Below are 27,723 nucleotides of genomic sequence, written 5' to 3' on the forward strand. Positions count from 1 at the left end.
CTGGGAGAAAATCAGCAGTGCATTGCAAGCCAAATGCAATTTAAGGCACCCGTGTGCTGTGTGATGTCAGTGCACGTTGAAGAACCCCAGATGGTCAAAATTTTGTGTGTGTGTGTGTAAAACCTTTATTCTGAGGAAGCTTGAGGTAGCCGGAGCAACCTCACGCAAACACTAGGTGGGCTCCTCATTACAGGAGCCCATTGGCGACCGCTGCGGCTCGGGCTCGGTGAACCAGGGCCTTCTGGCTTGCCAGATCGGAGCAGCCGAGCAGGGCTGCCTCCCAGTCCTCCCGGGTGGGGTTGGGTTTGGGGGTGAGGTTCGGGGTTGACTGACATGCCCATACCATATGGAAGATGTCCGAAGACTTCTCCGCGCAGTGCGGGCACTTTCCTGTACAGGCAGGATCAAAGTGTTTTAAAACTGCCGGGCACAGCAGCGTTTTGGTGTAAAGGCGGAGGAGTGTGCGTTCCTCCACCTTTGTAAGACCCTTACAAGGCTTAGGATAAATTGCATGGCCGAATTGAAATAACTCAATAATTTCTCGAAAAGTGAGAGCCGGATTGGGTTCGAAATTCCTGGAGTCCTCCACTACGGCGTCTCTCATAGCCTGAGTCACTTTGGGACGTTAAACCCCACAAACAAACCAAACCAAATGCAGTGTAGAGCAGGACTGGCAAAACATTCCACATTTAGTACAGGGAAGAGCGCTTTCTCACTGAGCCCACTCCCCTCTCACTCCTTTATCAATTCTTTGCTATTTTCCTTTTTTTTCCCCAGTTTTTTTTTCTTTGTTTTCTTTCTTTTCGGGTGGTGCGGCATTGTGGCGACCGCAGTTCGAAATGTGCCCACCACTGACGATCAGCTCGGGTTAAGATACCACGACGCTCATTCCGGCCGTGGCGTGTGGCAGATAATTGCCTTCAATCGCGAGGCTGGAACCAATCTTGCGCACGCACAAAGCATTGCACGCGGACCCGGGGCAGCATGCCGCAAGCCAGCGGCTACGGACGCTGTAGGCCTGCGAGCGTGTCCATTAGCGCGCCACAAAGACCGGCCGCTCATTCAACCTTCCACCAGGAACGTTCCTTTTGTGCTGGCGGCGACCACTGGCATCTCTCCCTTCCCTCAACGACCGTAGTCCTGAATGGGCGGCGTATCTCCTTCGTGGATGCAGGGAGCGTCATCGAAAATTCATCACCGCGCTGCTATATAGCGAAAATGGCTGTGTTTTCGGCGGGTGATGATTTTCGAGACTGTCCTTGATGGTCCTTCAGTCTTCCTTCATACCGGCGATCGCAGGATCTTCACTTTATGTTTTTCTCCGGTTATTTCCAATGCGACCTGACTTCAGAGGGAATCTCAAATGTTTCCGCGTGGGCAGCGTCTTGAAACACACCGGGATTACTGAGAGTGCAATTACTAAAGCCGGGTTCATGAGGGCTAATGAAGATTGATTAGGTGGCTTTCGAAAGCGGTAAGCTGCCTTTCGCCACAGAATAATCGGCAGACAGCTCAAATGTGTTTGCACCGTCAATCAACCGAAGTGATTAGCACGCTCAAGTGGGCTGGACACACCTGCTTTTACCCTTCGTTACCCACTCGTGCACGTGCCGGATGTCAGTAGCTTTGTTGGCAGGCGTAATCAGAAACCACAGGTTGTCTGCCATGCAGTTTTGATAATCTGCATTTAGTAGGCATGTATGGTAGAGCTATGTTAAGGGCGTTAAAATTTTGAGGACGAAGGGAGTTATACGCTCTCTTAGTAGACTGAAGCTGTTAGAAAATCTCTGTGCCACATGTTTCTCTGCTTGCAAATAGTTGCAAAGTATGTTGATTTCTTTTTTTCTTGCAGTGAGGCGTCAACCAACACGAGACTTTTATTGCGAAAAGAGCAAGAGAACCACTATGGCGTAAACTGCCCATCAGCGTCTGTAGGAAGCCTAGGTAGACATGTGTATAATGTGAACAGGGGAGATAAAAGTGATGAAAGTAAAAGCAGACGATTGCTAGTTGATAAGTATTTTCAGGGGCTTAACAAAGCGAACAGTAACTCACGCAAATTACGCTAAGTTTAACTCGGCGAAAAAAAGATGACTGAAAACAATTCGACGATGTCTAGGTGCTCTTGGTGCTCGACTACAGGAACAAGTGTTCCAGGTTCGAACACGGCCACGGCGGCCCCATTTGGATTGAGTCAGCAAGGTACCTATCTATTGTGTGATGTCAGTGCGCGTTAAGGACCCTAGGTGGTCGAAATTGTCATAAGCTTTCCTCTATGGCGTCCTTCAGAGACTGAATCGCTTTATTGCGTTAAGCTGCATGAACCACAAGCACCAAATTAGATATAGATGACAACTAGAGACAACATTTAAACTATACTCATTACCCATGGCCATTACTGAGCAAAATAAATATGATAAAATTATTTGCCACATTAGATGAAAGTACCCTACTGCTTGTAGGCAGCGACCTGTGATACGATGGGGCGGACAGCGGTGGAGAGAAAAATAAAATTACCAAAAGTATATTTGATGTGCTGCTTACCACTACACAAGCGGATACGAAAACATGTATGCAGTTGAATCTCCTCCTCACTAGACGAATCGATCACGCCTCCCCCTCCCCCCTTTAGTTTTTCTTTTTTGCCTACTAAATGACTCCGCATTTTCTAAACCGTCATTTAATGCTGAGACGCCCATCCCATGTCCTTAAAGCCTAACTTCATAAGCAGAGAAGTCAGCTCATTCAGCTCGCAGCAAACTCTGGCACAATGCTGTGTCGAGTCCTCTCATACTTTGCTTCTTCCTTCTTTATCGCTTCAAACATGCAGTCCGGCGTCTTACGAGCTAACTCCAGGTTTGTCGGTAGTTAAGCCTGCAGGAATTGCAAACGCAATATGGGTTACTACACGATGCACTCATTGTGCGCCCATCTATGTTTGTTGTGAGCTTCCAGAGCTTATCCTGGGACCCACCCTCTAACAATTGCGACCCGCTGTTACCTTGCGATGCCTCTGCTATCCCGTCAAATCCCTCGAGGGTTGTACCCATTGTCTTAGGAGCCCGATGACTTGGTCTCGGAGCGTGGGTGAACGCACCTTTTTCAGACTCGTCCGCATCTATTCCGCGCTCCCCGTTCCGAAGTTTCCTAACAAGGCGCAGGAAAGCTGGCTCCCAGATTTGCAGCAGGAGCAGCTTCGTCTGTACTCCGACCACCTGCACCGCGTCGGCCCACTGCGAGCCCGCTCACGTTTTGCTCAGCTTCGCCGGCGTTGTGTTGTTTGTCGGTTGTCGAGACACTCCCGCGGAGCCCAATCTACTTTCCTTTCTCTGTTCTGCGGATATTTGTTGCGCTCCCGCTGTCGCTGACGCCGTCGTCGGTTCCCTCATGTCTTCCCTCGCTTTCCCGATGTTAGCGGTGCTCCGTTCCTTCCCTAGCACTTCCCCCTTGCTCCAGTGCCCCTTCTCATCCGATGCGATGCAACGCGACCCGCTTTCGTCTCTCAGACTTAACAGAGCGGCCTGGTGGCTGGCGAAGGTAGATCGTGCTGTAGGAGGTGGCTGACAGAGAAGCAACATTGAAGAAAGGCAGAACGACGGAGGGACGGAAGAGTACCCGAAATAGGAGAAGGGACACGGGAGCATGGAAAGACACTGCTGAAGAAGGAGGAGGCAACGCAAGATCCGGACTGAGTTGTTAGCGCAGCCCCAGACAGCACACAAAGACTCGCTGCTTGCTCTGGCCCGTTCGCCGAAGTTGTTTCAGTTCCGTTCGAGCTCCCCCCATTTGCTCTCGCCTTTCCGTCGCTACGCTACGCTACGCCGCCGTGACGTCCAGCCCGCACTTTTACTTCACTTTTGCCTGTACTTTCTCTTGCGTAACGTTGTACTGTACTTTTCTCTCTGTTTCCCGATTTCTTGCTTTTTCCTTGTTGCTTATTGCTTCCGTGTCCTATCGGGAACTGCAGTAGGGAGTGCGTCTTGCTTCGTCAAGGAGGAGAGAGGCTCATTGTTTCTGCTTTCCGCGTCGTTGTTCGCTTTCAGCGGCGCGGGGCTGGCACAATCCAGCTTTCACAACCTCGGGGCACAGCGCAAATCAGTGCCAAGTCTTCGCCTGGGGAACAAACGAAACGACCTTTGTTTCCACTGGCACCATCGCAATGCTGACCCCTACAAGGGCGGAGTGTGACCGTTGAGAGAAGTACGAATGCATGTCCCGGGTACTGGAGCTGGTGATTTCGCAGTCGTTTCATGGGCAAAGACCGCCGTTACTTAACTTTAGGTAATACAGAGGGTTGGAGGGGGGGGGGGGGTAATCTTATTATAACGACAAAGCAGAGAACAATGAGGACTAAAACTGAAGCTAGAATTAGTGCCCCAAGAATGAATAGGGATTTGATTGCGGAATGCTCTGAAGCTAACAGGGCTGTTTGCGCTCATGTGGCGGACAGCTGTAGAGGGCACACATTTGGCTACACTATTTTACTATTATCTGGCCTCCGTAATCACAGTAAATACATGTATCTCGCGGCTCTTAACAACATCATATTTGCCTCATAACGTTACGAACACTCATGACGCAGATAAAACGCCTGTGATAGGGGGATCGCATGTATTTGTCTGTTTGGTTGTTTTCAATTTTATTTATGGCTGTTTTTTTTTTTTTTAGGGCCTGTGACCACAGATATGTCGACACTGTTAAGTTCTTATAGTTTGCTTCCTACAATGTATCCCTGCAATATCTGTGTGAAATTATTATATAATTACAATAATTTGCCTAAGATACCCAACTGAAAACCTGCACGCGATAGCAACGCACAGGTGTTTCACGCATATAGCTACAAAGTCACGGCTGTTTAAACCTGTTGTTTAATCTTGGTTGGAGGCCCTTCATTTCGTAAATGGAGTCAGTGGTGATATTTTTCATTCTTGACGTGTACCCGTCTCTTTGAAAAAGGTCGATATAAATATTTTTTATTTTATTTTACCTTGTGCCTGAGGCAGATAAAATGTATTTATTTTGATTTTATAGCAATCTACTTAATTCCGCAGAAAGGTTGAATGTTGGGACAGGCGCGGGAAAGTCTCTGATGCATTATGAAAGTAGTTTTGCCTTAGGCCCGGCCATAGATTAGCAAGATGCGCGACTAGTTATACGGAATCGTTAGTGATATGGTTAGTGGTGTCTAATTAATTTTTTCTGGACTAGTGGATACGCAGTTTTTCATAAAAGCTGCTACTTTGTTTAGCTAAGACATTTTTTCGTGGAATTTCATACAATTATATGCTGTTACATTTTTTCCACCAGATGTGCCTCATTTCCTGTGTTTATGAGAACCACGTTATTGCGCCAAGCAAGTCACCAAGAAAAATAATTTTCATGCCAACAGCGTCAATTAAAGGACAAAAATAGAATTTATGAAAAGCCCAAACCCGTCGGCTTAAATGATTCAAATCTACAAAAAATAATGGCTCGCTCGCTAAACCCATGCTGCTGTCATTTGTCAACTTCGGTTCAGTGTTTTTATTTTTTATTTTCACAGAAGCAGCAGCTGTTTGTGGAGCGACATCCTATATTTCAAAAATACACACATAGGACCAAGTATACAAAGTAAAAACTGATGTTCTTAGGATGTTGCCACCTGTTACTTATACGAGGCTTGGCAGCGGTGGCGTAGCGATAGAACACCCGCCTCGCGTGCAAGAGAACCGGGGTTCAAATTCCGGTGCCGCGCAATTCTCCACTGGATTTAAAAAGAAAAAAAAAATCCGCGTGTCGATGGAATTGCATAAACAGGTTTGGGGTGCGACCTGATGCCGGTGACACCTCCGTCAACGCATTCCCTCACCAGAACAGGAGTTGGCCACCCTGGTGCAGTAATTGGCCGCAACATCTCATGATAAGCTCCATAAAACCCCGGCCCTCAGTCACCAGCGGCTGCGGAACAACTGACCACGGCGGCGGTCAGACCTGTGACGCAGCAGGGGGTGCTAAGAACTTCTGGCTCCGCTGGACAGGCCGCCATTGGAAACTGACCCTGGAAACGTTTAACGTTAGAACCCTATCTAGTGAAGCTAGTTTAGCAGTGCTGTTAGAGGAACTAGAGGGTATGAAATGGGATGTCATAGGGCTTAATGAGGACAGGAGGCCGAAGGAGGCATATACTGTATTGAAGGATGGGCATGTATTGTGTTATCGAGGCTTACCAGTGAGGAAAAACTAGGAGTAGGTTTCCTTGTCAATACGTATATAGCGGGTAATATAGATGAATTCTATAGTATTAATGAGAGGGTGGCAGGCATCGTAATTAGGCTTAATAAGCGGTATAAACTGAAGGTTGTACAGGCCTATGCACCTACATGTAGTTATGATGGCCAGGCAGTTGAACGCTTCTACGAAGATGTAGAATCGGCAACGCGAAAAGTAAAGACGCAGTATACTGTACTAATGGTCTACTTCAATGCCAAGATAGCGAAAAAGCAGGCAGGAGACCAGGCAGTAGGTGACTATGGCATTGGTTCTAGGAATAGCAGGGGGGAGTTACTAGTTGAGTTTGCAGAGCGCAATAACTTACGAATCATGAATACCTTCTTCAGCAAACGGAAGAACCGGAAATGGACATGGAAACGTCCTAACGGGGAGACTAAAAATGAAATTGACTTCGTAATGTGTTCAACCCTCGCCATTGTGCAAGATGTAGAGGTAATCAGAAAAGTGCGATGCAGTGACCACAGGATGGCGAGGTCCCGAATTAGCCTAAATCTGAAGAAGGAACGCTACAGATTAGTAAGAAAGAAACCCATCAACAAATTAGAGGTGAGGGGGAGGGCAGAAGAATTCAGGATCTCGCTACAGAATAGATATTCAGCTCTAACCGAGGATGGCGACATTACCCTAGAAGCAATGAACAATAATTTCAGAGATATCATTACTGAGTGTGCGGTAGAAGTAGGCGGTAGGATAGTTAGAGAGGATACCGGTAAGCTGTCTAAGGAGACGAAAGATTTTATTAAGAAACGCCAGAGTATGAAAGCTTCCAATCCAACAGATCAGATCGAATTGGCCGAGATATCAAAGGTAATCAATAAGCGCAAGGTGGCCGATATAAGAAAGTATAACATGGAGAAAGTTGAGCATGCTGCAAAGAACGGGGGAAGCCTTAAAGCGGTAAAGAAGAAATTGGGCATAGGCAAAAACCATATGTATGCGATAAGGGACACGGCGGGCAACGTAATCACGAATATGAAGAAGATAGTCAAAGTAGCCGAGGAGTTCTATACAGATTTCTACAGTAGCCAAAATGGTCAGGACCGTAACGAGATTTGCGGCAGGGAAAAACAGTCAGACGTTCCACCAGTGACGAAGGACGTGGTCAATAAAGTATTAGAAACTATGAAAAGGGGGAAATCGGCTGGAGAGGATCAGATAAGTACAGATTTGCTAAAGGACGGGGGGGGATATCGTGCTAGAAAAACTGGCCACCCTGTATATGCAGTGCCTGGTGTCATCGACGGTACCGGAGCCATGGAAGAATGCAAACATTATCCTCATTCATAAGAAAGGGGACTCTAAGGACCTTAAAAATTACAGACCAATCAGCCTACTGTCTGTTACGTATAGGGTATTTACTAAGGCAATCGCTAATAGAATCAGGACAACCTTTGACTGCAATCAAGCAAAGGATCAAGCAGGGTTTCGGAAATGGTACTCTACTATCGATCATATCCATACCATCAATCAGGTGATAAAAAAATGCTCGGAATATAACGAGCCCTTATACATAGCATTCATTGATTACGAAAAAGCATTTGACTCAGTTGAAACATGGGCGGTGATGCAGGCATTGCGAAATCAGGGGGTAGACGAGCCGTACGTGAAAGTGCTGGAAGATATATATAGTGGCTGCACAGCAACCATAGTTCTGCATTAAAAAAGTAACAAAATTCCCATAAAGAAAGGTGTTAGGCAAGTAGACACAATCTCCCCAAAACTATTCACAGCTTGCTTAGAGGAAGTATTCAGAGACTTGGAATGGGAGCAGTTAGGGATAAGGGTAGATGGAGAATACCTCAGTAATCTGCGATTTGCTGATGACATTGCCTTGCTAAGCAACTCGGGGGATGAACTGCAAATAATGATTGATATCCTAGACAGGAAAAGTAGAAAGGTAGGCTTGAAAATCAATATGCAGAAGACGAAGGTAATGTTCAACAGCCTCGGGAAGGAACAGCAGTTTACAAGTACTAGAAGTAGTAGGCGAATATGTCTACTTAGGACAGGTAGTAACCGCTGGTCCGGACCATGAAAAGGAAATAACAAGAAAAATAAGATTGGGATGGAGCGCATTTGGCAAGCACTCGCAGATTATGACTAGCAGCTTACCGGTATCGATCAAGAGGAAAGTATACAACAGTTGCATCTTACCTGTACTCACCTATGGGGCTGAAACGTGGAGGCTAACCAAGAGAGTTCTACTTAAGTTGAGGACAACCCAGAGGGCTATGGAACGAAAAATGGTAGGGGTAACATTAAGAGATAGGAAGCGTGGAGAGTGGGTCAAAGAAATAACTCAAGTTACCGAAATTCTAGTGGAAATTAAGAAGAAATGGGCATGGGCAGGACATGTAGGGTGAAGAGAGGATAACCGATGGTCGCATAGGGTAACAAACTGGGTTCCAAGGGAAGGAAAGCGTAGCAGGGGGCTGCAGAAAATTAGGTGGGCGGATGAGGTTAAGAAGTTCGCAGGGGTCAAGTGGATGCAGCTAGCACAGAACCGGGTTAAGTGGAGAAATATGGGAGAGGCCTTCGCCCTGCAGTGGGTATAGTCAGGCTGCTGCTGCTGATGATGATGACTTCTACGAGAGGTGCTGTTATATAAGGAGGGGGGGGGGGCGGTTGCGAGCAGATTTGTGTCGCTGTCATAACGACCAAAAAATGTATTCATGTTTTATACGTTTCGCATGCAGTGGGCGAATATGTAAGCTGCTGTATCATAGCAAGTGTGGAATGCTTCAGTACCAAGCATCAATATAAATGGTTTCCGACTCTCTCGTAGCCATGGACATCGACCATCCTGATCTGTCCGTATTGAAAAGTTCTGCCTCGTGTGACCCGCCTACAAAACTTTGAAAATAAAACACTGCGTGTTGGAAGGAAAGTCTAGAAAAATCAATACGCTTAAAATATGTTTATATAAATTTGCTTCTAATGCGTTTCTTACTGTGCATCATATAATATCAAGTAGTAAGCGAACATTTCTCGTATTTTGAACTTTTTTGAACATTTTTTTTTGCTTACTCGGTGTAGATCCCGCATTTTTCGTACGAGTTAAGCAAAACTTGGAATTATTCGGACAGATTATAGTGCGCCCTGTAAAGTATACATAAGTCATCAGCATGCCCTAGGAAAAAGCGTGATCGAAATTAGAACAGGATAGCCTTCATTGTTTTTGATAATGTCCACATATGCTCGGTGAATCATCGCCAGAACACACGAATCAAAGCATTGTGATTACTTGGTGTTTCAAGAAACTGGGTTGGCAAGTGAAAAAAAAATCGGTCTTTTGTGATATGAAGAAAGCTTGTGCGGTGCACCTGTATCAATCTTGGTGGGCATCCGAAAATAAAGGAATAATGTTAACTATCAAAATAGGTAAGTACTTTTCGACAGTGAGCTTTTAACTGTTACTGTAACGTGTTTAGATACAATCAAAGATTTGCAGTCGGCCATCAATAATTATTGGATGGGGTTTTAGAATTTCAAAACGCGATTACTTTTGACGCTTCAGCTCAGCTGGGTGTTGCTAGGTCTGCAAAGAGGCGGCGTTTTCAAAAACGTCGCTATCTAAGCGTTGCCCCTATAGACGTCAATCTATGGCGCAGCGCCCCGACACCTGCAAGTGTTCCGAATGTGCACGTATTTTGGCCCAAAATTACCGAACTTTGTTAAGTCACAAAACCGAAAGTAACCGCGTTTTCCAAATTCTAAAATATATCGGCCATTAATAATGGCCGTGTATTTATAATGTACTACGTTGAAAAAGAGAAAGAGAATTTTCGTGGCCTATGCGTTGCCTGCCCGCCTATCATTAAGAGGACGTGAGCAACAACCCCAGTGGCGACAAATTTATATTTTTTTTGCGTATTTTTCTTTTCAATACGTTTACGCGTTACGGTTCAGAATTCTGGGTTATGGCGACGGCTTTTCGGCTGAAGGAGCCATATGCGCTATCGCGTAATGAAGTTAAGTCAAAGATATCCCAGTTTCTGAATGAAAACCTCATCGTTCTTGTATATGACCTAGCCTAGCAGGTTGTATATGGTAAAATTCGCCTCATAAACATCCCTTAGAGCATTAAAAGTCGCGATTTGCGTCTACGTTCTTTGGTTTGTGCATGCTTACATAAATATACGCGGGCTTTAGTGCCGAAGGTTGTACATTGTGGCCATAAAATTGGCGTACATTTCAGTACTCTGTCATAACCTTGACTCGCCTCCCAGGAAATATCCCAAGCGACTGCTGCAAAATCCAACGTTGGGAGTTTTTGCCTTAACAGAGAATTCCCGCCTCTTCAAAAAGGGAAAAGTTTTCGACGTCTATATATTTGTTGTGTTTTTATTTTTTCACAGAGTTCGCATCGGAATAGTGCCGTAAAACACACGACCACTCTGTGTTTGATTGCAGAGATTTCCATGCTTGTTAGACATGGTGCGTTTGCTTCTATTAGGTTAAGGACGGTGGTGCCCGTTTGTGTTTACGGGTACCGCGAAATAGGCTCCCGGGCTCCTTCTTTGGGTCGGATTCCTTACGACTTCACTTGCTTCTTCTCGCATCCATGAAAAAACCGGAGGACGTTGTTGACATTGAAGACGCTTTTGAGTTCGCTCTCCCCATTGAACGAATCGCAGTAATTCTCTGAAAGATTTATAAGCAGCGGCCCTCTCTGCGCTCTGAGTGCCCGCATGTTACCACCCCTAAAGAACGTCTAGTTGGTCAGGGCCATAGCCGCTGTTAAAATTTCTTTTTACCAGCGAGATGCTGAGACCGGCGTTTAAATGACACTCAGAAACTGCATGCTTGCTCTATGGCGAGAAATAGCGTCTGCAGAAATATAGGTCAGCACGCTGTGCTTTCAAAGAACCTTGGATATCGCGCGCATATATTTCCCTTTTCATTGAATATGTCCAGTATAGATTTATTGTAACTATAAAACTTTGAGATGTTTTCCTGACAATTTTAGTTTTGTGACATTTAAAAGAACGAATCAGCTGAAGTGTGATTTTATCCAGAGTCTTTTTTCGTTGTTAATGTTCAGTTTTCATGCAATGCACAGGTCGTCGAGAAAATTGCGCGGAGCGCGATTTGCAGTTTAAAGAGCTTGGATTTGTTTCTTTTGGTTTTTCGCTAGAGGCACCCGGCAACTAAATCGCTGCGTTTTAGTCAATCACGCACGCCCTCCTCTAAGTCTGTCTGACGTCACAATATATGCTGTGCGACACAAGTGGCCTCGCTGTTCAGAGACAATAGCTGAGCATGAAATATGGAAATGTGGATATGGAGGTACAGAAATTCATGGGAAGCATAAACTTTTGCTTAGCGTACGATGCGATAGCGGCGTGTGCTCTTTCCTAAACGCAGACATACCGATTAGCACTGCTTGTTCCCAAATTGTACTAGTAAGCCCTCTGTGCCCTGCTTAGTCCGTCACGTATCTAGCTCGCAAAACGGGTCGTGATTTCAGATTCTATCAAAGCACCAACTTACTAAAAAGTTTGTTTACGCGAAATTGATTTCTTTATAAAGTTCAATATTAATTCATTACGTGCGGCGACCTTAAGCTCGCAATGTACCATGTTTTACATATTTTCACTTCACACGTGAGGCAACTTTAATTTCATCATTGTGGAATGTTTGAAACTACCGCTCGAGGTTATGGGGCTGTGACCTCATCAACCTGTCTAACAACCAGGATTCTTTGTCCAAGGCCAATGACGCCGATGACCGCTTTTCTGCAACACAGGACTCGTGAACCACTCTCGTTGAAGCGATCCTTCCCATCGTTCTTAGAGAATCGTAGCGTATCGCATTCATATCCGTACAGAAAAAAGAAAAATGCTTGCCAGAGGTATCTCTGCTAAATCAACAATGGAGCGAAAGCGTGAGCTTTTTTTGGTCTCACTTGTTTTAGCTTGGTTGCTGCTTTTTACACAAGATTTACCTGAAACAAGCTTCCTGATGCTGTAGACCTGGTACACTGCAGTTTGAGCTGCACATGTGGTGCCATCTGGGAGCCGCCGCGGGTAAACATTTCACGCTTCCTAAACCTGTTTATAATTGGCGAAAGCACCCGCCGCAGTAGCAAAACAGTTGAGACTCTCGGCTGCTGATCCCAAGTGACTTCGTACAAAACCGACAAGATTTTGGTTTTGCTGTAAAAGCACTCGAAGGTGTCATGGTGAGTCACTAGTCAGTCCGTAGGCTCCATCACTCTCCCCATTGGCTGCCGAACTTGAAAGTACGTCGGGAAGTCTAGCAGGTTTAAGCCGCTATATCGACCTTGTCTAAATTATTTGAGCAAAGTCACCTGAGCAAAGCGACCTAAAGAAATAGTTCAGCCAATCAGAGCAATGACACAAACAAAAGGGACAAGGTACTTGATCAGTGATGGTGACGGTGAGCGTATGAAGGCTTTTTCCCTAAACAGTAAGGTACAGGCTAAACATTTTAAGGAACAAAGCATTGCAGCTCGGATAAGTGCAAGTGCATGGCTGGTCCAGGCTCATAGCTCCACTTGAAGCATTATTCGAACTGCAAGCACCTTTATTTACTGCTACATGGCGTGGCTCGTCATCACTGTTTAAAGGGTGAAAGCAAACAAGGGAAGAAAAGGTAAAGGAAAACACAGTTTCAAGAGAAAAGTGTATCGCCATTTTCCATTGCACTGTATCAACCCTCGGTTGCACCAGTATATACAGTCAGGATATGAACAATGCTCCGCAGAATGCACTATATTGCTAAACGTATGATAAATGTCGCCACATGTTGATATATAGCGCAGTGTTTCAGCGTGGAAGTAAACGTAACAAAAGATACCGCTGGGAAAGATCCGAAGCCTATCAACTCTTCCGTCGTGTCGGTTTCGTGGTATTAATTTTACATTGTCCCAATACCTGGCCTACAGCGAAGCTCTTTTACGTTACAGCGAGAATATGGACGCTTATTGTGTTTTTTTTCTTTGCCCTATAATTTGCGCTAGTGTGTTTTAATTAAGGAGATATATAATCTCACTCGTAAATCTGTTTAATGGGAAGTGCACCACATGCGCAAAACACGCCAATTCACTTACGAATTAATAGGCCGCAATGTTACCAACAATCGTGGTTTAAAGGAGGTCGTACGGCAGGCTGCTTCGCCAGAGATAAAGCGCAGGTGTGAATGCTGCGCCGCGCTTCAGGTCACCTGGGAGCTGCGTCTAGTCTCGCGGTACAGGGAGAATAGTTTCTAACAAATGTAGGTTATGCTAGTCCACTGAAGCGATGAAAATTAACGTTAACGTTTGTTTGTGGTGTGAATACCTCAAAATTAATAAATTTTAGTTCCCTCGACCATGAGGGCTTAGCCCAGAAACTCAGCGAACTCAGCAAACTCAGCGAGGCGAGGGCATGCTGTGAAATTAATCAATACTCTCGTTTTCCTCGCCACAAAACTTTACTATTCAGCGATCATGCTGATCGCAGAAGAACGCGCAGGAAAGAAAAATAAGTGAAAAATTCTGCTGCAGGAAAGATAAAAAACGAAAAAAAAAAACGTTTGGTTATATCCGAATTTTTCGTCTTTTCGGCCTCTTCTCTGCATAATGAAAGGGGTGAGTTCTCGCTCCGCTTTTGCCGCCTGTAAAGCGTGGCTTGGGAGTATTCCATGCACCACACGAGATGGATGGAAGGTGGCTTTCACACCTGTCAGGTGGCAGGAAGCAGTGGCTTCTAATGCGAAAGCAAAGAATGCCTTTACACATTCTGCTTTCGCATTGAAATGTGCACATTATGAAGTAAACAACAAACACTACACGACAAGAAGAAAGTGCATAAACAATCACACTGGCAGGTTCAGGTAAAGAAAAAGACCGAGCTACTATTGCGGCGATTGTTGGTTCCTAGTATGTTGGCTCGGTATATCATCATCAGATGCTCCTTCCATCGCAACGCCGGTTTGTGTTTCACACACACACACACACACACACACACACACACACACACACACACACACACACACACACACACACACACACACACACACACACACACACACACACACACACACACACACACACACACACACACACACACACACACACACACACACACACACACACACACACACACACACACACACACACACACACACACACACACACACACACACACACACACACACACACACACACACACACACACACACACACACACACACACACACACACACACACACACACACACACACACACACACACACACACACACACACACACACACACACACACACACACACACACACACACACACACACACACACACACACACACACACACACACACACACACACACACACACACACACACACACACACACACACACACACACACACACACACACACACACACACACACACACACACACACACACACACACACACACACACACACACACACACACACACACACACACACACACACACACACACACACACACACACACACACACACACACACACACACACACACACACACACACACACACACCACAACACACACACACACACACACACACACACACACACACACACACACACACACACACACACACACACACACACACACACACACACACACACACACACACACACACACACACACACACACCACACACACACACACACACACACACACACACACACACACACACGCACACACGCACACACGCACACACGCACACGCACACGGCACACGCACACGCACACGCACACGCACACGCACACGCACACGCACACGCACACACACGCACGCACGCACGCGCACACACAAAAAGCAGGAGGGATTCACTTTAGCAGCCTAAGTTATCTTGAAAGTCGTAGTGTTAACCTAGATCCTGCCCTGTTAGCTGTCCAAAAATTTGACAACAGGGATCTTTTGAGAAGGCGCCGAATTTTGAAGATTTGTACAAGATTATTTAGCTCGTCCTAGTTGCCAAGTAGCCCTAAACAGCTTTCGGGTTTTCCCGTTAGACTGTAGGTATTTTAAATTAAATTTATTCGAACGCTCATAAAGCAAAAATTTTTAGCCAACAACACGCAGGCCTCAGAAATTTATCTCGGATAACTCAGTAAAAGAGGGCATTTCCTTGCTTTTATATATTATTCCCCGACTTCTACAAGCAATCCGAGTCTTTCAGAATTCTTTCTAGCAGCTGAAGAGAGCGCGTCATTCGGTTTACGCCTCCAAATAGAGTTTATCGCATAGGTCAATTGCAACAGAATGAAACAAAAGAAAACTTGTAGACGTCATTCTCCTAACCCTTCTTTTCGCTCACTCTTTATTCTGCGCGCCATCAGTCGGGACCCATTTCGAACATCGCCGAGTGCAGGTCTAGCTGCCCGCAGCAACGCATCGAGAATGGCCTCCGTCGCTGGTGTTGTCGTCGTAAGGCGAATGTTGCCATCGTTTCGGTCGCCTGCATTAAGTCGCCCGAGCCGCGAAAAACGAAGCTCTGGCAGCGGCGAGGACCCGTGTGCCGCGCGTGCGACAATTTGCCTATCAAGATTCACGGCGTGCGTGCGCCGCCGACTAAGCCCGGGGCGCACTGCCGGGGCGCCCCTTGCCCGCTTGGCAGCCCAGACACGAAGCAATTTGGCGTGTCCCAGTGCGTGCTTCGAATGCGTCCGCCCATTTTCACTCACTCCCGGATGCACGCCGCTCCCAATGCATTTGTTTCCTTTTGATGATGTTTCTCAATTCGCTTTATATTTTCTTGTTTCGGTTCGAACGAAGCCATCGTGCCATCACTCTAAAAGAACGAGGGTGTTGATTTTGCGGACTTTGCTCGTGAAGACTCGTGTGCACGAAGCGCCGCTTTGACATATATGCGCGAAGCAGCTCGTATAGCCTCCCCGAAACCGTGCAGCGCTCTGAAGGGTATCTGTTCCGTCAGCTGGAAGACAGAAAATGTTTGCTAGAACATATGGCTCTTAATAGGACTTCATTATGATCCTGTACGCCTACGTGTGGTCAGCAGAGAGGTCAATATAAAATATGCCTGCCTGTCGCAAACAGTCGCAAAAAAGGGTTGGTATGATTTTAGCCGCTTATTCCACATCACAAAAACGTCTTCAACAATGCACTCTTCATGCGAGACAGAGTATAGGAGCCCAGCTGAGGAGGATGTCAGTGCGTCTACGTAATGTATAATGTGGGAGACAGAATTATTGTATTGCGGTAGAGAGAACCCTGTTGATGGGGTTATCGCTTGGGGAAGAGATCCTTGACATGAAAACGCAATTTGCCAACACTGTCTATGTGCCGCATACAAAAATATAAAGGTGGTGACAAGAGCGGATATATACTGGATCCGCTGCGTAAGTGCATCGATGTTTCGTAACCCTTCAGTAAGAAGAAAACCAATACAACATATGAAACAACACCGAACTACCATGAAGCTGATATTTTCGAGCTGTATTTTGTTCGATGCTCCGATTCTAGCGTTATTACAACGGTTTACTTTTTATATGTATAAATGATGAATAGTGGCCTTACTAAGGTACCTGTTTTTCCAGAACCAGACGTGTCCATGGGTAATAAATATACAAGAAAACACATCGCCTGCTTGCAAAGTGAGCCAACTTTGCTCTGAATGTGTGCTCTGAATGAACTGCTCTGGTTACAGCAGAGATTTTAACTGACACTTATAAATGGAAGCGTTATCTGCCGTTTACTTGGCAACAAAGTATATGTATGCTAACCAAGGCTGATTATTGCTGCGATAGGTCCTTGAACTAAGAGCCCCAGGATAACGTCTTGCATCCTGGGACGCTTGAGATGCATCTTTGCCTTGGCGCTCCTTTCACTTGGTGGAAGATGCGCAGCAAAATTGAAAAAAGGAAGCTTGCTGATGAAGATTCCGAGAACCGGGTGAATGAAAACGAAAGGGAAAACAAATAACCCGCTACCGTAGTTATCGCGCAAAATGCACTTGGAGGAGATTTGCAGTTCTAATTCCCTGTAATGAACCCATGAGCACAATCCGGCATCCTGCACTTAATTGTAACCCTACCCACTTTTCTCTCTCTCACCGGGTTAAGTGGAGAAATATGGGAGAGGCGTTCGCCCTGCAGTGGGTATAATCAGGCTGATGATGATGATGATGACTTTTCTTTCTGCGCGGAATAAAATAAAAGCTTAAAATCTCTGTTTGGCGAATGCGGGTCTTAGCAGCTTATCCGCCATAAAACGCAACAAGAAACAAGCAAACTGTGACACAACTGTACAAATGTTTTACGAGCTAAAGTCGAAGCGCCTGTTTTGCAAGCGAGCTGCTGATAAAAAAAAAAAGTGCGCAGTATGATAAATGCGTTTGCGTTTAGCCACGATCACTGCCTCTTGTACTCGGAATATGCCTATCTCGCCAGCTTTTAAGGAGGCAGCGGTGCTGATAAAAATAAATAACGCTGGAGAGGTTAAAAAACGCATGGGGTTGATAAGCAAAAGCGTTCAAGGCCTTACCGATTACTTCCTGCTTTCCTTTTTTCTACTCAGATTAATTCAGAAAAACAACAAACAATCAGACGTGATAAATTTTGTTGATGTGGAAGAAACACTGCAGCGTTTTTTTTTTTTCATTTTTTTTCGCCTGCCAATCAATTCTAATCCTTGTGTCTTGAGGGTTTAACGTCCCAAAGCGACTCTGGCTATGAGAGACGACGTAGTGGAGGACTCTTGAAATTTCGATCATCGGGGGTTCTTTATCATCCACTCACACCGCACAGCACACGGGCGCCTAGCTTTTCGCCTCCATCGAAAAGCGGCTGCCGAGGCCGGGATTCGATCCCACATCACTGGGCACAGTATTCGAGCGCCGTAAATACTGCACCACCCCGGCGGTGCAGCTCTAATTCTATTTCTATTATAAATCCATTTATATTCGCAACTGATCATTTTATTCGTTCGCCATACTCCGTTGATTTGTTTTCCTGTTTTGGTGCTCCTTACATTTTATATATTCTTAACCAATTCGGCGCCATGACTACTTCAATTTTTTGCGTATCCGTGTTCTTGCGCATCTAAATTCCTATTATTCGTTAATAATTAGCCATACACTGCAAACTGAAAAGAAAATATCTTACAAAATTACCCCTACAACTGTAACACTAGCACTGCACCTTCAACACTATAATCGTTAATCCTTTTTTACATGCTTTAGAGACCTCTCTTTCCGAGGCTTCATTTAGACAAAAGCACCAGACAGCTTCCGCTGTCGGGGAACTCCAAAGGCTGTCATTAAACATAGATATCGGCGGAGAAGTGGCGAGCGCATTCGGCCATTGCAGCCATAGGCCTTCGTCATTAGAAGACCTACCAGTTAAGTAATTTCCGCATTTGTGTTGTCTGCCTCTCAGGTGTCATGGATTCGGCGGCGTGACCTACACGTGCTAACGGTCGGGCGCTTCACGTACACATCGGACCAGCGGTTCCAGGCCATCCACATGGACAACTCTGACCTATGGATGCTGCAGATACAGTACCCGCAGAAGAAGGACGCCGGCATGTACGAGTGTCAAGTGAGCACGCTGCCCAAGATCTCGCGCTTCATTGCCCTCAACGTCATTGGTAAGCCTCACCTATACTCATGCCTTTAGCACCTGAGTGAACGCGCCAGCAAACCAACTGGCTACCAGTTTCCGTTGGCTCATTTCGATGTAGTTTGAGTCGGCTTAGTCTACTGAGCTTAAATTGAAGCAGCCTAGCTGACCTATATTGCTAGCATTTTCTGTAGTTCGTATTGCTAAAGCGAGCTATTTTAGCATAAATGCCTACTCAAGTAGACATTGTCATTTTGCAGTTTTTATCTCAAAAATACCACTTCTGTCACTGGGGCGCATTAACCAGTCAGTCCTCATTCTCTTATCGTCGACATATTCATAGAAGCAGTAGTTAAATAAACAGTTAAGTTTATTAGCCAGCCGTTTTTTTTTCTTCTTTTTTTTTTTTTTTAATTTTCTCCCCTCTTGCGCAGGCCTCAGATAACCACTGACCATGCTTGGCGTTCGCGAATAGATTGTTCTTTCTCCGCCCATGGTCTTAAATGAAGAGCGTAAGGAAAGCAACCTTTTACCAAGATTATAGTCTCCTCGCAATACGTTTGGCGAAACCACCAGCCTAAATAGCCCCTCTGAGGTTTCGGTAACCACCCAGGCGCCTCAGACTCATGTCGGCAGCCCCGTAGAAGTCTCCCGATTCTCGGCAGGGGTATCCGCGCTTTCATCTCATTGTTGGATTCATTCTCGCCCACAGTACGAGTGCACCGGATGAAACCAAGGCACAGCGAGTCAGCTTGCGCAAAGAGAGGACATCGAGATAGAACGGGAGCAAGAGAAAGCGATATAGATAGAAAAGCAAGAACGAGAAAACGGGAGCTGAGCATCTCGCCGATGTAAATGGGCCGTCAAGCGAAGCAAACAGCAGGGCTCGCGAATTCATTTGTATGAAGTCGACTCTTTTGTTCTAGGGCTACCCTCTTTTGATTCCAACCAGCGGGTCACTGCTTGGTGGTGCGGTGCGGAATACGAGAAGCAGCACAAAACAGAGTTCATTGTGTTCTTTTGCTGAATGTCATTACGGAGGCATCGGCGGTGGCGACGAAGCCGAGGCTGGTTGTCCTCTCATTCTCGTGTGCCGCCCTCCTTCCTCGTCCGGCGCAGCAGTCGGGGTACCTGATAGAATTGGAAATTCGCGACAGTGGCTCAGGAAAGGAAGAGAAGCCAGAGCCGGTGGCGACCGAGAGAGGGCGCGCGTTACCGAGCGAGCGAGCGGGGTGCGCGCTAGCAACGCAGTGTTTGCAGCGGGTCGGCGGGCTGTTCGTGAAGCACTGCCAACTTTGAGTGAATAGCGTAGGGGCGACAGAGTATTTCGGTTCTTCGCCAGCGCCTTCGTCAGCTTCGCAAGCAATAGTGCGCTTTACTTGCGCCTCTAGCGTTTTTTGTGTCTGCTGGCTCGATATTATTTTTTTCTTCTTGTTCTTCCTTTGTTCCAAGCTGTTAATTCTGTTAGCCATTTTGGTACTTTGTTTCCGTTGTATCATTCGGTCAAAGTAGATTCAGCTTTACCAGGGAATAAAGGTAGCCAACGTCAGGGACTGGCTACTATGCGCTTTGATCCTTACGCACGGATTCTGTAGAGTGTAAGTGTCTCGAGGGAAACGGATTTCTTGTTTTGTGTGTAAACAAAATCCGGCAGGCTCACTTGCAGAAAGAAGGGGTAATGGTAAAAGGACGAGTCGTTTATAACTCTCTTTTCTTGCCTTGCCAACTGCTTCACTTCATGTGTGCTCTCAGTATGCGATCTGTACTTTTCTCTGTCTTGTTGGGTCAGGAACAGCTCCTTTAATTTTTATTTTATCAACTGCATTTTGTACGCATATATAGGGTTCCTAAAATTGAGTAAACATGCGCAATGCGTTATAGACAAGTTTTTCGTCTGATTCTGCAGGCTGCTTGTTTTTCAGATTCTGAAATTTCTGACATTTACGGCGAATGCTGTGTTTCTCTCTTTAGCTCATACAGTGAAAATTCGCTTGAGAAAACTTCAAGAGCGCTTAGCAAAAGGTTTGTTAAAGTCAAAGTTCGCTCTACTGAATAAGTGCGTGAAAGCTTGTTTCGACTAGCTTCAACAAACATCGAGTATTCAAATGATATCTAAACTGATTTATCTGTTCTCTGAAGATTTATTTATATTCTGAAGACTCAGCGATTTCTTTCCCGGTTTGGTCACAAGCGTATACCTGTGCAGGTTTGATCATTTTAATTAAAATATTTTTTCTCAAATACAATTCGATATGAAGTCAAGTAACGTACTTACTAAGTTCATATTATAAAATGTGAGTTTGATTGGCTTCGTTTTTAGACATTGCGTTTAAATTACAGCTACAAATTTTCGGAACATGAAATTCAATGGAAACCTGCGCAATACGGACATTTCTTATTATTAAAGAGTCAGTAAGGTCTTCCACCTTGGATTTCCATATCTGGTATCGATTGCATATCATATGTATTAACGTGATGACGTCAAAGACCCAGTTCCATAGAAAATCCAGCGACAGCGTTGGCATTGTTCGTGAAAAATCATGACCATGCTTATGGGAGATGATAGTTAACAGGTGACATGTCCATCAGGCATTGACTGGTTGGTTCGCTATATTGCGTGACGAGGCCATATACCGTGGGCAAGTCGGCAGAAGCTCCTAACGTAGACAGCTAATTTGAGATGGAAGAACACAGGCACAAATCAAGTGTTCAGTGATGAGAAAGTGAGTAGCAGGTTTTATGAATGCGAACGAGGATTCCCAGCGAAAGCCTACAGACGGGAGGCATTAACGCCGTCACATCGTACCCTAAAAGGTGGAGTTTAGGTGTCCCCTAAATTTTGCTCGTTCGTTTTCTCTCATACGCAGTGAGCAAGGCAAGCATCGCCGGTGGTCCGACACTCTACCTGAACAGCGGCAGCACGCTCAACCTCACCTGCGAGGTGATGGAGAGCCCCGTGCCCCCTGACTACGTCTTCTGGTACCACGACGCCCGCGTCATCAACTACGACATCCAGCATGGCGTCTCGGTGCAGACAGAGAAAACTCCGCGCACACTGAGCCGGCTGCTGATCGCAAACGCACAGCCACACGACTCGGGAAACTACTCGTGCGTGCCGTCGAACGCCGAACCGGCCAGCATTGTGGTGCATGTGCTGAACGGTGAGCGATCGCAACCCGGCTCTCTCCACCACGGCGCCTCAGAGTCCGAACCTTTGGAGCTCAGGGGGTCGCCGCCCTCCACTAACCTGACTCAGGGCCCGTCGGCGCACGATGGCTCATCTCCTAAAACGGAGTGGGACTTGTGCACGTTTGTTAAGAAAATCGGAAGAATATTTACTTTTCCCATCAGGTACTTTCAAAGCTGGTAAATAATGAGAGCATCGGGATGTGCTGAAAATTAACTAGTTGTCTAGAGATACAGTTAACTGAGTTACACGCACGAAATGTTTTTTAATAGTCGGTGGTTAATTTTCTTCAGCTTGAGTGCTTAACTGATTGCAAAGGCACCGTGTAGCGGTCATGTTATATATATATATATATATATATATATATATATATATATATAAAGCCCTCGATACTATTCGCGTTTGTATTACATTACGGTGGTGTACCTTAAGTGCACTAATGCTAGAGTTCACGTCGCAATTATGGGAATCAACTGCTAAGCTGGTTAATGAAGTGATGAAAAAAAGAAAAGGAAAGGACGCGAACTTCCGGAATGAAGTTTACTCGAAAGAGAATGCAGAATTCAGTGCGAAAGTGTTTAAACGAATTACTTTTTGAGTGATGTGATGTTGATATTAAAAACCTATACACTTGGTTCTGGCGCTCAAGTGTGCCTTAGTCAAGTCTCAATGACGTTGATGTGTTCTTGATGACATCTCTTTAACAGAGTTTAAGCGTAAACATCATCTCTAGATGCACTGTGCAGTGGTATCAGAAGCCCTCATTAGGACGTTCCTTACGCAGTGTAAATAATAGCTCGTTATAATAAATGGCTAATTGGTTCGTTGATCATCAAGTGTAGAGCACTTGATTTTGAAAACCGTATATCTGTTCAAGCTACTTTTTATGTGTATAGTCTAGAAATTATGTTCTTTAATTCCGAGCCGCAGTTGTAAGCAAACTGTGCTAATTCGGCTTTTGTGTAGGTCGCTGCGGATTCAGCTTTTATGCTGGATAGTCAGTGGTGTATATCAAATACAATGTTTCTTAGAAAGTTAATAACGTCTACCTATACACCCAGGGTGCTTAACCTTACTGTGGGTAAAAGAAAATGCGGAACATAGTTTCTTTGTGTGGTTATATATTGAAAAGGACATATATCCACCCAAATCCACCACTAATTGTCACGGGTGAAAATACACCAGCAGCAACGGCCGATTAGACAGCCTGCGGTCACAAATGCACTTCCATCTCTCCCTCTCCCAAAGAGGGGCCACACTGTTGGCAAGAACTCATGCCACTAGGACTGTTCCACAATAAACGTGGCGATATTAAAAATTTGTCATATTTGTTAATGAAGAACACGACCTGACTGAATCAATGCTTTATTTTTTTACAGCACATCATTTTTATGCTATACGTCCTATGAGGTTCAGAGGAATGGACCACTAAAATAAATGAAAATGTTTTGCGTTATTTTTGTCATGCACGTGCATGATCTGTGTATCCACTACAGTTATGCTTTTCTAGTGCCTTTTGATGTGTTGTTTGCTCCTCCTTTTGTTAAGGGTAGTTTTGTTTTAATCACCGTAAATGTTTATTAACTACACTTTCGTGTGTATTGCATGCATTCAACCATATTTTGTCCATGGCTTACTTGTGTGCGAAAGGTATATGTATGCCTTTAATAATTGCTATTGTACTCTGCATGTAGAGAGTACTTAATTACGAATATTCAAAAGTAGTGACAACACAATCTTTGCCGCCAAATAAGCGGAAAAGCACAAACACCACTGCCTTCGGAAACGAGATGGGTTCGAAAAAGGTCTTTTGGTAGCTGTATGAAAACATTCAAGCTGTTTTCTCATGCTTCTGAAAAAACTTCCTCATCGTGCAAATACCGTCTCCTACTGTTGATTCTCAAATTAACCCTATGCCAAGCAGAATAAAAACTGCAATTCTGCCTCTTTATGTAATTTTCTGTTTCTTTTGTTTGCTGTATCGACGTCCCAATCCAGTTTTTGTTTCTTTTGTTTTCGGTTTCTCATGTCCGTTTTCGCGGAAAAGTGCTTTGTACACATCCTTTTCAGTTGCAATAAACTCGCTTCTTTTCAAGCACACGATTGAATGCTGCGCACGCACAATTTTTTTTTTTTTTTTTTTTGCAGCTCTGCATGCATCGCTGTCGACGAGCAAACTCAACAGTTCCTGCTCCGCGATCATTTGCATTTCTGAGAGAGCCAGCTCGCTCAAAACGCGAGTTTGTGCCGAACTCATTCCTGAAACAAGAACCGAGTAGAATAGAGGGTAGACAGAAAAACATTCCAATGAACGAGTTCGCACTAGACACAGAAAGGCTTCTGGCGTGGCGCGAGTTCCCACGCGACGACATTCGCTCACACGCTTTCCTCCAGGGCGTCGTTCCACTAATGACCCCTGGCGAATTCGCAGCAGGCGACGCCGTAGTTGCGTTGTTGGCGATGATGGATCAATACTGCGCTCTCTAAAGATTACAATTCTCCCCTGCGCCGATGCAGCGGGGCCAAATATGAATTCTCACAGCTCCCTTTGTGAAAGTACGCCGCCGCGGTGCCCAAGCATCGATTGCAGTGTAAGGATTATTAAGGAGAAGGAGGCGCCATTAAGAACTCCTGTGTTTGATGTCGCCCCTTTCGTTTTCCCACTGCGATGACTGACTCTCAGCACTCTTATCTGCAATACGGTGTTTAGGCTAAAACAGCAACGTTTGGTTGAGTTTTAAGAAATTTATTACGCAAGAATATCGGCGGAGGAAAGGAATATTAGAAGACAAACCAATGCACGACAGCTGAAAAAAAAAAAGCCATAATGACTCACAAAACCTGTTTCAAAGTTAAGTTTATTTTGTTACTTTGCGCACGGCCTTTTTTTAAGCTTGATTTTTTGTTTCTTGGTTTGGGGAAAGAGAAGGAGGATAGGCATGCCATGCTCTTGATTGCGGGCTATCGAACTACAGACCTTCCTGAGTAGTGCTTGAACATCGCACCTGTGAATTATAATCAGGTGTTCATTCTAACAGCATTTATGCTTGTGTTTTCTTGCGCAACATTTCTGCAAGGCAAGGTTGGTGTATTGAGTTTTATGTGAGTGACAGCGAAAGCCTTCCCAGATACACACAAGGCGCTAAATGATCGACGAGCCCGGAACGGAAAAATGGAGAGCCGTGGTCCTTGTTTCGTTGATTAATATCTCTCCTCGTTTCGGCTATTTCACAAGACGTTGCCTTGTGTTTTGAGCCGTCTCTTACGCCAAACGAGTAAGTTATATTCTGTAATATTTGCGTCGACTGGCAGTGCTATTAACCGCTTTTGTATTTGAAGCAAAAGTTAAGCGTCAATACATCTCCCCCTTGAAACCACTGGTGTCATTCTCAGAGGCGCTGACATTACGCTTTGCAATTTGCGGGGCTTATAAGAGAAGAGAGCGAGATCAACTATTAGGAAGGTGCATTTTGCCCTGAGAATATTTTGTTTATTGTTTACACCGGTTAAAGACAACGATATCCCTAGGCAATATTTTGCTAACACACGACACCAGCCAGTTTGAAAGCGGTTTTTATACCGGCTAATGTTCGCTCTACCTTCATTAACTGATAATTTCAAGCATTTTAAATTGCCTACAGCTATTAGTAAAAAACATTTTCGATGTCGCTTGCAAGAGAATTCTGGGTGTGATAAGACTGTGCACGGAAAAGAGAAATATTATCGTAGCGCTATGCGAAAATAATTGGAATAAGATTATCCTCCCTATCTGCACCCACACTTGCTTTCAAGGTACATAATTTTATTTTTCTAAGGGAGACTACTTCTGGTGTTGTGAAACACTTACAGAACTACTTATGAAGTATTCTATGGGCAGAGTGATGACTGTGTTATGGTGTTTCTTTCAGCATTCTGATAGCTATACCGGCAGCCGACACTTTTTCTCGTTCCGCTCATTTCGACTGGCTCTTTTTGGAGGTTTACTTAGCTCTGCATTAAGTTGCATTTCGCGTCACAACCTGGTTCGTTTAGAGTTTTGCAAGTGGCTGTTAATATTTTAGCCAGCAGTGATAAGTTGGTGACTATTCAATAGCCAGCTAATTAATGTCAATCGTTGCTGTTGACTGCTACGCGCGTAACGGTGCAGATAGTTTGGTACACCCGCCGCGTTAAGTTTCCGGGAGAAATCGCCTGTTACTGAAAACTGGTGACTCTATGTTGTGATGCGTTTCATACGTGGCATGTGATGTTCTACAGGCACTTAAACATAAATTCAACTAATGTAATCTTTTCCTTGTTATAGAATTTCACATAACCTCTGAAGTCTTAGGACCGCCGTACACGAAGAAATATTATCCTGAACGTCACGATTTTTCTACTGTAAACATGTACTGGGTATAAGCCATTCAATCAAAAGCAGATCACAAGCCTGCAGCCAATCCATTATTAGTAAGCCAGGAAGAGCTTAGATATATCTCTGCAATGACGGAATGAGCATATCTGGAGCTTCAACTTGACAGGCTCGTTATGCTCCGTTAATTCCCGGAGAACAGCTATGTTACTATTTCTGATCCCACGGTAGGCTCTTCCCTAAAAAGTGCCACTTTAATGATTATGTTTTTCTTCGACTCCTGTTGTCAAGCTTTTAAAATAGTTGCCTGAAGCTCATGTTGAAGTGGGGGTATGTCGCTACACAACACATGCGCTCACGTGTCATAGAGATTGATTCATCGTTATCATACTCTTTCTTGCCCGCTCCTTCTCTCCCACCCACTTTGCGCAGGCGAGAACCCGGCGGCCATGCAGCACGGCAAGCACCCGTCGGCTGCCATGTGCGCCCGATCGGCACCTTTCACGCTGTTCGCCGTGGCGCTGTGTCTCCAGGTGTGCTCGAGACGGCGGTGACGAGCGACCGGCCACCACCCAGATGAGCCGGACGTTGTGAACTGAACGGCGCGCGACAGGGAGGAGAGAGAGACAACTGCAAGTCGCACACCCGGAGAGACACCACAGCCGCAGAGCGAGCCTGGCGGGAACACCGGTGGCCCAGGTACCCGAGTGCGTCGACGGACAGCCACGTCGGGGCATACACGCGTGGATCGGCTTGGTCCCGTGCAGGGGAGTGATAAGGGTTACAGCACTTGTTTTCACGCCAGAGAGCACTCACTGTGAATACTTTGAACCACGCCCGCACATTCAGAAGCAAGCTGACACGTACGTGGGTACTCACCCCGTCGTGCGCGTCTCTGTTACCGAAGGAGCAGCAATCAGCCGACGGACACCACGCCCCCTGCAGATACATTCCGGTTCCTCCTTTTTTCTCTCCCTCCTTTACCCGGTTCCTTGCGGATGGTGTATCTCAGTTCCAGGGCTGCTACAGCAAGAAAAAAAAAAGGGAAAGAATGATGGAGAGGAAAGAGACATTCAACGTGCCGCTGCTTTGAGTATCGTCTCCTATTGTAGAGACTTTGGACAATTCCAAGCACGCTCCGAGTGGTCGAAGCACGTCGACGTGGAAACAACATTCGTGTGGTGTTGCGAGCTGAGAACGATTGCAGTGCCCGCCGGAACAACGACTGTCCTCGCCTGGCTCCGTGAGCAACGACGAAATAGACGAGAGGCACGTGGCCTCGTCTTTCACGTTTGTGTCGTTTAATCGGAGTCACGAGTGTATATATGTATAAGGAGAT

General features: G+C 45.5%; 1 protein-coding gene across 2 annotated transcripts in view; it reads left to right on the forward strand.

Moving 5' to 3' along the window:
- The window catches only part of LOC146198552 (protein amalgam-like), a 325,920-nt gene extending 298,514 nt beyond the window's left edge, over positions 1-27,406 (forward strand). The window contains exons 3-5 of one of the 2 annotated variants that reach the window (XM_084594050.1): positions 18,664-18,874; positions 21,714-22,007; positions 26,817-27,406. In XM_084594050.1, coding sequence (XP_084450176.1) covers positions 18,664-18,874; positions 21,714-22,007; positions 26,817-26,938 — 627 coding nt within the window. In that variant the 3' untranslated portion in view covers positions 26,939-27,406. Of the gene's footprint in view, positions 1-18,663; positions 18,875-21,713; positions 24,132-26,816 lie in introns of those variants that run through there. The other variant, XM_084594049.1, reaches the window with a different exon arrangement.
- The last annotated feature ends 317 nt before the right edge of the window (positions 27,407-27,723 follow it).

The sequence above is a fragment of the Amblyomma maculatum genome, chromosome 2, assembly GCF_055883805.1.
Source record: "Amblyomma maculatum isolate TAMU_Amacu chromosome 2, ASM5588380v1, whole genome shotgun sequence".
In the NCBI taxonomy this organism is placed as follows: Eukaryota; Metazoa; Arthropoda; class Arachnida; order Ixodida; family Ixodidae; genus Amblyomma; species Amblyomma maculatum.